The sequence below is a fragment of the Podarcis erhardii genome (genome assembly GCF_964252035.2).
Source record: "Podarcis erhardii genome assembly, chromosome: 16".
Classification (NCBI taxonomy): Eukaryota; Metazoa; Chordata; class Lepidosauria; order Squamata; family Lacertidae; genus Podarcis; species Podarcis erhardii.
In genome coordinates this window covers 17,994,467-18,006,361 of record NC_138514.1, presented here as the reverse complement: position 1 = coordinate 18,006,361, position 11,895 = coordinate 17,994,467, and the positions used below count along the sequence as shown (strand labels likewise).

Sequence of the window (11,895 nt, the reverse complement as noted above, 5' to 3'; positions counted from 1 at the left end):
AATGCCCTGAGACCTCAGGGTAGAGGGTGGTATACAAATTCAATCAATCAAAATAAAATTAATAATAATAATAATAATAAACAACCACCACCAAACTCCACCGCACATGCTTCCTCCAAACCTCCTTGCTCGTACTCCAATGCCTCACAGGCCTCAAAGGTTGGTCCAAAAGTTTGTGGGATTGCTAGACACCATTTCTGCCCCTTTTTGTGCCACTTCTGGGTTCATAGTGATGTGTGTGTGTGTGATCGCATGTGCCTTGAACATGCGTAAATGGGGAGTTGCCTGTATTGATTATATGTTCTGCTTCTAAACCTTTATGCTTTCTTTTTGTATTGTGGTCCCAAATCTGTCCTTTATTATTTGATTGATGCTTTAAAACACCCAAAGAACTTTTTTTGTTGGGCAGCACAGAAACACTATATGAAACCAACGAACCTGATAAGATTTCCCCATCGAGAGAGGTCCGGCTGAAGGCAGAGGTTGCATTGGAGATATCTGAGAGGGTGCGGCGAGCCAGAGTCAACGGGAGGGCTGGCCTGGGCACGTCATAACCATCTTCCTCGTTCTCTGACTCCTCGGGGCCATTGCTGGCATTGGCAGCAGCTACATCCCCTCCATCTTAAAAGAAGAAGCAAGAAACTACAAAACAAGGAAGACACCTTTGGCTCCAGCCCCAGTTCCGGCAGACCTTGTCTGAGTGGAAACGTTTCAAAGGGAGACACTTCACAGCCAAAACCCAAAGTGGAGGATGTTGTACAAACATCAGAAAGTGCAACGAACAGAAGGGAAGCAAAACTTGTCCCAATGTCACAGGCTGCGAAACACCATCCACCTTTTTTATTTTGTATTAGGCTCTCTTTTACTGACATCCTGATTTCCTTATGTAAAGCAAAAATCCCATCAGTGAAAGTGAGAGGACTCGTCTGTTGTATTTCTCCTGGTTGAATCATGATGTTTCTCCTCTGGGAACTTACCAGGAATATTGGTAGCCTCAGAGCCAGAAGGAACTGCCTGAGAGTGGATGTTGAACATTGCTTCATAGGTGCACCCGTCCATTTCCTGGTCACAGTCCAACATTCTAAGCAGAGAAGAAGAAAAAGAAAGGGCATTGGCTTCAGGAACTCGGCTGGATCCTGCAGGAGGACAGGGCCATCAGCACCTAGTCCCCAGGGCCATCGTCACCCAGAACATATCTGGGCTACATACTGCCAACCACCTAGCAAAACTGCGCTCCATTTGTCCCCTACATTGTGCAAACCTTGAAGCATCACTCACCACCATATTTTCAAATACATTTCTACTCCAAGGCCCCATTCTGTATTTTTCTACTGCTACACAGAAACTTTGTGTATCGTGTTGAGTTGTTTTTGGGAAATGGATCATCAGTACAGTGGTACCTTGGAAGTTGAACAGAATCCATTCCGGAAGTCTGTTCAACTTCCAAAACATTTGGAAACCAAGGTGTGGCTTCCGATTGGCTGCAAGAAGCTCCTGCAGCCAATCGGAAGCTGGGTCGAACGTTTGGGTTCCAAAGAACGTTCGCAAACCAGAACACTCACTTCCAGGTCTGTGGCGTTTGGGAGCCGAAACGTTCAACTCGCAAGGTGTTCAGGATCCAAGGTACGACTGTACATTAGATACAAATCAATACACCCTTTAAAAAAGTAAGTGACAAAAATGAGGTGAGGAGAGCAAGCATTTGCCACACCAGAATAAGCTTTAGAACCTGTGGACTGCCAGTTGTTGATGAACAGCAACTCCCATCACTCCTGATAGTTGGGAGTCCCGTCCTTCTGGAGGACCAGAGGTTCCCCCCATCCCAAAGGATCTGGATTACCCTAGAAGGGCAAGTCTCTGTTTTGGTTGTATTCAAAACTGAATTTCAAACATTTGCCGTACAAAACTAAGTCAGAGTTTGTTTTGTTTTGTTTTGAGCGTAATACATCTTTAATATCGTTTTGTATTTATAACTTCCCAAGTGCATCTCAAGATTTCTGAGCAAGGCAAATGAAGGATGCATCCTTATGAGGAGGGGCTGACTGAGAGCTGCCACAAAATATTTTATGAATCTGACTCTGCAGCAGCTGTTTGGACACATTCAAAAGGAACCCACACCCAGACACAAAGCAACTCAACTGCAGATGGCAATACTACATAAATCAAGGGACATAATGAAGAAACTTTTGGATGATGGGCTGCCTTTCAAAGGCTATGCCAAAACTTTCGAAGTGGGACTCAGATGGAGTGTTGATATAAATCCGTAAGTTATCAGTAGTTGCTTTTAAGTATCACAACTGACTCAGAGCCTTTGGAATCTAGAAATGGGAAAATAAATAAACCCAATGGCAAGCAAGTAAATAATCCAGCCATTGTACTGCCCTGAATGGGCCGCCTCACCGTGAGCTTTGACTCATTTCCAAGGGCAATTTGGCCTCTGGTTTTTGTACAGCAGAGCCAGGGGGCACAAGAGGCAAGGACGAGGGTGACATGTACTCTGTGTCTTCATCATTCTCCGAGTGCTCTCCAGGCGGTAGCTTTGGCACAAGCAATGGTCTAGAGGAGAGAGCGAGAAGGTTCACAGTCAACGGTGACATCTAACAATCGGCTCTCTGAGAACAAAGTGTCAAACAAGGGGCTTACAGCTCAAGAATCAGATTCTAGGAACGCAACACTGTGACGTGTTGTGTGTCACACGGGACAGTTCAAGGTGTGCCATGGTGGCATCTGTCAGGTAGCAGAGGCCTCAGAGCCTCGTGGGTAAATGGGGAAGGAGGGTCAGTTTCAATAAGCTGATTCTCTAACCACTCTCTAACCACTCTCTTGGGATGCTCTAACCACTCTCCAGATGGGTTTATAAATTTACAACTCTGGGAGTCCTCAGGACATTTTGACTGATTTTCGGGACTGAAATAACTCAAAAACATAAACAGAGTAACATTAAAAAAAACTTCAAAACCTCCAATTCAGCCAGATTAATGTAAAATATCTGATCTATTCCATAGTTTCTGCACTTATTTTATATTTTCACCCCCTACCCCTCTAAGGAGCACAGTAAGTGACAAATACAAGAGAATCCACATGCTGAAACTAACAAGGCTGGAGGTCTGCATTCAAATACAATACAGTGGTACCTCATGTTACGGACGGGATCCGTTCACGTCCGTAACGTGAAATGCCCACAACTCGAATCGCCGTGTCTGTGCAGGCGCACGGTGCAAATTTGGCGCTTCTGCACATGCATGAACGGCGAAACCCGGAAGTAACCTGTTCCGGTACTTCTGGGTTGCTGCGGGATGTAACGCGAAAAGATACAACATGAAGCGGATGCAACACGAGGTATGACTGTCCAGTAATCCATCTCAGAAATGCACCCACTGATGACCCTTGGTATACATCAATTGTACACTGGCTGCAATTCAAGGAAATTTCTGTCGGCAAAGCCCCCGCTCCAGAGCATACCTTACAGCAAGAGAGTAGATGGCATTGGCAGAAGAAGAAGGTTTTATTTTAGAATGCTCACTGTCTGAGCCAGTTGGGACCCCGCCAGGTTGATTCTGCAAGACAAATCAAATACCAGCACTGGCAGATGGTCTGAAAGAAAAGGGAGACATCCCCACAAAGCCCACGTTTACCTTTTCATGGTAAGAAGGAATTCCTAGGGGTTGCTTGTTACCCAATCTAAAGGGCCGTATGTCAGAAAGACTTGCTTTGCAATTTCGAAACAGCTACTGTCTGGAAACTTGCTTGAAAAAAAAATATGACCAAGCAAGCAGGGCAAGGGGTAAAAAAACCCCCAAGCTTTTTTCCTTGCTTGCTATTATGGGCTGCTTGCTATTATGGGTAAAGCATGCAGTGTTAGGAAGCTGGTTCAGTGAGATTATAAAAAACAGTTCCCTGAATCCAGTAGGGATGTTCTGGACAAACCAGAAACTGTTGGCTTAGTAGCTAAAATATTGCTCTTGTGTAGTGCCTCCAATGACCCAAGTAGTCATTGTTGGGTGTGTGTACCTGTGGTTTCAGCGGACAAGTACTCTTCACACTGCTTCCTAGCCCACTCAAAGAACTCAACTGCAACTGGCATTACAGGAGTTTTTCCATGTTAACTATTCTGTTTAATATGTAATGCTACAGTCCAGTTCATTCTAGGCCTTCTCTGTGTCTAGGTGGGGTGGCAGACCACAGACACTTGCACACATTCACCTAACAAAGGAGACCTGAGAATACCAATCCAAATACACGCACCATTTGTGCAACCCTGCCCCTTTCGATTCATGCACATAGATTCACAGAATGAGAAAGGTGAGATAAGATCCCAGAGATGTCAGTGTCTACAGCCTACATCTCTGCTGGTTATGCTGCACACATGGTGGGGAAGGCATAACACTGATACTGATTCACCCCCACACCCTCCAGAGGAGTTCCAGCTAAGTGTATGAACCAACTCACAGGCAAAGATTGTTCTGTGAAATCTCACTAGGTCCGAGTTGGCGGGAAGGATCTGGAATCCCTCCTCCAAAATCTTTTTTCTAACACTTAATGAATAATAAAGGTAAAGGGACCCCTGACCAATAGGTCCAGTCGCAAACGACTCTGGGGTTGTGTGCTCATCTCACTCTATAGGCAGAGGGAGCTGGCGTTTGTCCGCAGACAGCTTCCGGGTCATGTGGCCAGCATGACAAAGCCACTTCTGGTGAACCAGAGCAGTGCACGGAAACGCTGTTTACCTTCCCGCCAGAGCAGTACCTATTTATCTACTTGCACTTTGACGTGCTTTTGAACTGCTAGGTGGGCAGGAGCAGGGACCGAGGAACGGGAGCTCACCCCGTCACAGGGATTCGAACCGCCAACCTTCCGATCGGCAAGCCCTAGGCTCTGTGGTTTAACCCACAGCGCCACCCGCGTCTGAATAATACAGAGCAGCAATTTTCCACGCAGGGCGTATGAGTGTGCAAAACTAACACAGCCGCTGGCCTGAGATGCACTTACTGCCGGGGTGTCCAGGCTGAGAGTGCTCCCGAGCCTGTGAGTGTCAGCTCTGGAATCCATCTGAGAAGGCAGCGAGAATGGAAGCGAGTGCCGGTTCGTCAACTCCCGACTTCCCCAAGGCTCGTTGGGGCTTAGGGCTACAGCTGGAGCTTTCGGAATCGGCCGCAACGACCAGAGGTCCCCCTGGCGGTTACAAGGCACAGGAGGTAACTTGTCCCTGGTAGGACAATCTCCTGGAGTGCAGGGCAGAGGCCGCCTCTGAGGCCGAGTCTCGGGCCCAAGGGAATGCGGCCTGTCCGGAGGTGGCGGAGGGGGGAGATCTCGATGCGTCGGAGGGATCGGCAAAGGTTTGTCCTTGTGGAGGGAGCCGGGTGCAGCCTAGGAGAAACAAAGACCAGTAAGTAAGAGGGGAAAAGCTGGCAAGTGAAGTCTAAGCTTGCAATCAGAATCCTGGTGTCCCACAAAAACCTGATCCCGGTAGCAACTGCAGGGTAACAAGAAACTGATGCATGTCCTGAGGGCAAGCACCACTAAATGGTTGTGCTGAGTAACACAATATCCATCAGTACGGCAGCCAGGAGTGTCAAACGCCAGACAAGATGGCAAGCCAATGCGTACCCTGGTTTGCACCCAAGGAAGAGATGGTCCAGATAGCAAAATAATGAAACACACGAGACAGCTTCCACACAGATCTCCTCGGATAAAAGGAAGATTACCCCATTCGGAAAGAGGAAGGCGTCATTCCTACTTTCACCACTACAAAAGAAGACAGGTGGAGTTTGTACCTTACAAGTGGTCCCTGGACTAGAAGCTCCTGATGGATTGGACACTCGTTGCTGCAGAAGGTCTAATCGGGGAGGTACTGGGGGGAGCGATGCCTGAGGAGCCATTGAAAATGGAGAAGGAGGACGTTCTACCTGCAAATATTTCAAAAGAAGCCCTGGTTAAAGGTGTTGGGGTGTGTGTGTGTGTGTGTGTGTGTGTGTGTATAATAACAAAGTTCCCACTGCCTGAGGCTGTGAGCTAGCAATTTACCTTGAACACAGTGCTGGGCATATAGAGATACGCTGAATTTCCCCCACAGCCCTGATACTTCATTTCGAAAGGAACATGCTCTGAATATAGACTTGTCACTGACAAGTCTGCACACCACACTGCATGCCCACCTTGGGCTGTCCATGAAAAGCACATCTACTGTAGAGTGAGAGGCAAGGGTGATGTCCACTGTTTCCAGGAACTCTTCTCATTGTGGGAATTTTTTTTGGGGGGGGTGAGCTGAGAGTTTGCTTGGACCCTGGGTGAGAACCTGGAAGCTGAGTGGGAGGTGTGTCAGAAAGAAAATGAATTTGTACAGATTCTTATATATTGGTAACGTTGCATCAGCGTAACATTTTTATTTGTAACCGTGCATTTTTAATAACATTTTATTCATCTGTGGTTGCTTCAGTTTCCTGTACACTGCTTAGAGAGGCTTTCAATATATTAAGTCGTATAGAAATTAAATATCCAAACAACCCAGCCCACAGGCACTGGATTTTCAACCTGGCTATTATTATTTTTATTTAGCCACTAGATGGCGTGCTCTGTCATCATGAGCACAGGCCCAGCTGACACAGAAATAGGAAATACTTGTGTAAATGGCCTCTTGCCATGATTATGTGCACAAAACAAAGAACAACATGGTTCACATACAAGTCAAACCAAATACCAGAAGTCTATATGCAATTATAAAATTCCTTTAAGGTAGGCCAAGGTTAAGAGCCTTCTCCAGGTACGGATCCATTTACAGCCAAAAGCAGCTTGACCCACATGCGAGAGAATCACTGGGCTTGGGAGAACCATGGAATTACAAAACAGAACAATGCAAAAGGCTGCTAAAAGGAAGAAGACAAACTATTCCTATTACAGTGGTACCTCAGAACTCGAATGGCTCCGTTCTCAAACATTTCGGCTCCTGAACGCCGAAGACCCAGAAGTGCTCTGGTTTTCAAATGTTTCCCGGAACACGAACGTCCAACGCGGCTTCCACTGTGCAAAAACCTAGCTGTTGGCCAATCGGAAGCAGTGCCTTAGAACTTGAACGTTTCAGAAGTTGAACAGTGTTCTGGAATGGATTATGTTCGAGTTCTGAGGTACCACTGTATCTTATTAATCTTCTTTTTTTATTTTTTTCTGACAGAGAGAGTTAGAAGCTTGGTGGATCAGGGAAATGCTGTGGATGTACATAGCTTGAATTCACTAAGGCTTTCAAAGTCCCCCATGATATTCTTGCAGAGAAGCTAGTAAAATGTGGGCTATATGATGTTACTGTTAGGTGGATTTGTAGCAGGTTGACTGACTAAACCCAAAGAGCACTCACTAATGGTCCCTTGCCATCCTGGAAAACTGGGACAAGTGGGGTGCTGCAAGGTTCTGTTGTTCAACATCTTTATAAAAGACTTGGGTGAAAGAATTGAGGGAGGGGTAGCCAATACCTCAGAAGATTGATTCAATATTACCTTAACAGATTGAAGAACTGGGCCAAAACTAACCAAACAAATTTCAACAGCGGCAAATGTAAGTTTCTACACTTAGGCCAGAAAAGCCAGATGCAGGATAGGGGACAACTGACGGCAGCAGTACCTGCGAAAAGGATCTAGGGGTCTCAGTAGACCCCAAACTTAATGTGAGTCAACCATGTGATGCAGCAGCCAAAAAACCCTAATGTTCTATACTGCAACAGAAGTATAGTGTCCGGATCAAGGGAAGTACTGGTATCACTCTATTCTGCCTGAGTCAGATACCACTGGGAGTATAGTGCGTCTAGTTCTGGGCACCACAGTTGAAGGAGGATACTGACAAACTGAAAGGTATATGCAGAGGAGGGTGACCAAGATGATCAAGGGTCTGCAAACCAAGCCTTATAAGGAACGCTTGAAGGAGCTGGGTATATTTAAACAGGAGAGGTGATATGATAAGCTATCTTCAAATATCTGAAGGGCTGTCACATGAGAGATGGAGCAAGCTTGTTTTCTGCTGTTCCAGAGGCCAGGACCAAACCAATGGATGCAAATAACAAGAAAGAAGATTCCAATTAAACATCTGGGAGAACATTCCGACAGTAAGAGCTGTTCAACTGTGGGATGGTCTCCCTCGGAAGGCAATGGGCTCTTGTTTCAGTGGAAGCTTTTAAGCAGAGGTTGGATGGCCATTTGCCAGGGATTCTTTAGGTACGATTCCTCCATTGGAGGCAGTTGGACTAGACGACCCGTGAGGCCTCTTCCAACTCCACAATTCTATGATGGTATGAAAAAACAGCCTCATGAGGACCAAAACACGCTGGGGGCAATGCATGCTCTAAGTGACTGCTGAAAGGGGACAATCAGAACGGAATGGTGTGGAGTAGAATGGGCATGGATGGCACGCAGGCATCTTGAACGGGAAAGCTCCACACTGTAACATTTTGTTGCAGATCCACATATATATATGTGTGTGTGTGTGTGATAGAGAGATCTCCTGGCAGTGGTTTGTAGCCAAGGTTTCAGACTCAGTCGTTTCTTTCTACAAAATGAGGAAGGAAGCAAATTTGGTGATTCCTTCTCCCCCTTGCAACCCCCTGCCCCCTCCAAAATCTGCTCCAGAGGATTAAGGAAATCATACCATCACCAGAGCACCACCACTGGATCTATGACTAGCATTTGAATCCAGGAAGTCTTAAGCCACCCAAGAGGACAAGTGAGATGTTAGGCAAGATCAGCACACACAGCTCATACTGGGAGGGAGTCAGGTGCCAGGGCATGATCTGAAGGCAGAGGCGGCTGCGACCTTGCTGAAAGCAAGCAGGTCTGGGGTGAGTCAATGCCTAGATAGGAGACCTCATGGGAGCTACATGCGATACCACCTTGAGCTGAAGACAAGAAGGATCTAAATAAAATAAAATTACCTTTGCGCCAGCCAGTTCCTTCATCAGGAAGAGTGATTCATCAGCCCTGTCATCATCATCGTCATCATAGTTTGGGGAGGGAGCCCCCTCAGCCCCTTGCCGCAGGAGCCCTCCCCCTCCTCTGGGATCAAACGGGTCCACGACAATGGGCTCTGTGCCTTTAATTTCACATCGGCAGAACGGACAACCCTGGCCTTCTGATTCCTGCAGAAAAAGAGAAGGAGAGATGATTGGCTACAAGTTTGTCGTTGTTATATTTATTTATACCCTGCCTTTTTCTCTGACAGGCCTCAAGGCAGCCTACATATAATGGTGAGAAGAAACCTTGTCAGTAAGAACATACTAATGCCAGCTAGAGGAAAGAAAAGGAAAATTGAAGTGCCCCACAACTGTAGCATTTCTGCTAGAACTATTCTTTGTCAATATCATAAAAAAGTGAGTCAAAGAGTTTCATTCTCTCTCTCTCTCTTTAGAATAGAACTTGTGGACACTGAAGGAAACTGAACATCGGGAGAGACAAAAGAACAATGCAAAGTTAAATGATAAAAATCATTCCTGTGAGAGGCAGTGACGGCCATCAATGTGGATAGTTTTCAAAGAGGATTAGATAACTTCATGGAAGCTATCAGTGGCTACTAAACACAATGGCCTTGTTCTACTTCCACTGTTGGGAGTTCTGGTCCTTCTCAGAGTAGACGCTTTAAAATTAATGGGCCTAACTTAATCCATTAACTTAACTGGGTTGGCTACAACCCAGTACGGCTCTGAATGCCAGTTGATGGGAATCACAAACTGGGAGAGTGATGTGGTTGTGCTCAGGTCCGGCTTCCAGGTTTCTTCTAGGTACCTTAGTTGGCTATGATGAGAACAGGAATGTGAACTAGATAGGCCATTGGCCTGATCTAGCCACCAGGCTCTTCCTGTGCATAACCGCTTATTTGCATTGAAGACAACATGGCCTAAAGACAACTCCCAACCCCCACAGAGACACCTTTTGTAGACTTGCCAGTATCTGCTTCATCAATACACAACATAAGCATAGGCAGGCAGGTCATCTTGGTGTAAAAGCTGCGGAGGGCCAAGGTCTGCTTTGAAAGGAAGCAAATCCCTTACCTGCCAGGAAGTGAGGCAGGAAGTGCACATGAGGTGGCCACAGGGTTCTATCTTCACATCCTTGTCATTTTCTGCACAAATTTTACAGAGCTGAAAGGTGGAGCCCATCTCACAGTACAATTCATACTGTTCCTAAGAGCAAGAGGGAAAAGAACACGTGAGAGGGTTTAATAATGCCGCTCCTTGTAATAACTGCCAGATAACCCAAATGTACAAGGTGGTAACATTTGTGTTCTTTAATATAATCAAGAGCGTCACCTAGATGGCTTTCAAAATCCCAGTGCTGGCAATGAAAAATTTAAGGCATGCACTTAAAAAAAAAAAAAAGGCCTATGGCCACATATTTTCTTCTCCAAAGAGGTGGCAGTCAAAGGTCACCAAAATGGAATTGGCCTGATTATACCACCCCACCCCTTAAGTACAAAGGTTTCCAGAGTCATGCCCTTGAATAAGAAGAAAAAAATTAATATTACAAGCTCTCCACTCTGAATCATGTTCCTGACTGCCCTGGGATCCAATTGAGATTTAATGGTCTTTCCTCCCAAAGCTGAGCTCGGAGTTATGCTTTGTTTACAAGGCCAAAAAATAAGTCTTCCAAGCTTTCTTGCAACAGGACCACTGTAATGCTGCTGGCCAACATGTAAGGAAAGAAAGGAATGAAGTTGTGGCAGTCTCTGCTCACCTGCGTAACTTTAATGTGATCCTGGGGTGTGGGCTCACACAAACCGGTCAGGTCAGGATTCTGATTCCGTCCATCAGGATATAAGTAACTACAGAGCAGAACATTGTTTGGTTCAATAGAAATAAAAAGTCTACAGTGGAACCACATGAATGTGGCACTATTCAGGAAACTCCCTCAGTTGGGAAATATAATGCTTTGGGCAGCGGGGGGTGATTTTGATGAATAATTGTCTTAAAGGCAAGCACCTATAAAATGAAGAATGCTTTTTTAAAAAGCTTGTTTTCTGGTTGCCATATGTGCTAAAACAAAGGTGATGATAAATGACAAGTGCTTTTAACTTCAACTTCCTCGCCTAGTCACTCTTGTCACAATACCTTGGCCGAACAACTGGGCAAGGCCACAACTGCATCACAGTTGTGCCCTTTGTGCTCTGAGCACAACGTCCAACTGAAGGGCCTAAAAGCTGAAAGGCGAAACTGACACACATTTTAAGACTGCAAGAATAATCTCAAATTCAGAGCCCATTCCCAAATCTGACAATTAAGCATGTGTTTGTGAAAACTGTGAATGTATAAGCCTAAAGGTTGTGCAGTTACGTGGTCAACAGAATGGAAAAATGCCTTAAAAAATCATAGAGAATGGAGTTATCACTGCTTGATGTTTCAAAAGTACTACACCTTTGACAAGTCCCAGCATAATGAATGCAGCTGTTTCCATCTGCCTTCCAGGGGCAGGAGCCAAGGAGGTAAAACCTGCATCTGAAGGGCATCATCCTACAGACACACTAACAAAAATGGGCAGGAGTCATGACAAACTACATTGATGAGTTACTTACAAGCCTTCCCTGAAACCATCGATCAGTGCTTGAAAAAGGGGTTTGTTGTGGGGGATTGTCTGGAGAATATTTCCATCTGCAGTGACATAACCAATGGCCCACTGGCCAAGCCGCGTGCAGCTCAGACGGAAAATGTAACTGAAAATAAAAGGAACACACAGACTTGAGGGCAGGATAAACTTGCTAGCTGGACAGAGCTCTTTCTTTCAGACGGAACGGCTGAAACAGTTTCGCCTGCAGATCAAAGGAAGAACCCTACAGCCAGACAGAAAGGATTCAAATTATCTGAAGACCTCTTTCAACATGAAATTGAGCCTTCTTGCTTGCAAGGATGCTCCTGACTTCCTAGAGGCA

General features: G+C 45.7%; 1 protein-coding gene across 1 annotated transcript in view; it reads right to left on the bottom strand.

Annotated features, from left to right (window-relative positions):
• CBL (Cbl proto-oncogene) overlaps window positions 1–11,895 on the bottom strand; it is a 48,173-nt gene that overhangs the window by 5,539 nt on the left and 30,739 nt on the right. Inside the window, exons 6-15 of the mRNA XM_081843091.1 lie at window positions 11,542–11,679; window positions 10,707–10,794; window positions 10,025–10,156; window positions 8,912–9,115; window positions 5,775–5,906; window positions 4,990–5,367; window positions 3,463–3,557; window positions 2,401–2,556; window positions 978–1,081; window positions 439–621 (exon numbers count right to left, since the gene is read on the bottom strand). Of these exons, the coding sequence (XP_081699217.1) occupies window positions 439–621; window positions 978–1,081; window positions 2,401–2,556; window positions 3,463–3,557; window positions 4,990–5,367; window positions 5,775–5,906; window positions 8,912–9,115; window positions 10,025–10,156; window positions 10,707–10,794; window positions 11,542–11,679 (1,610 nt within the window). The remainder of the gene's footprint in view (window positions 1–438; window positions 622–977; window positions 1,082–2,400; window positions 2,557–3,462; window positions 3,558–4,989; window positions 5,368–5,774; window positions 5,907–8,911; window positions 9,116–10,024; window positions 10,157–10,706; window positions 10,795–11,541; window positions 11,680–11,895) is intronic.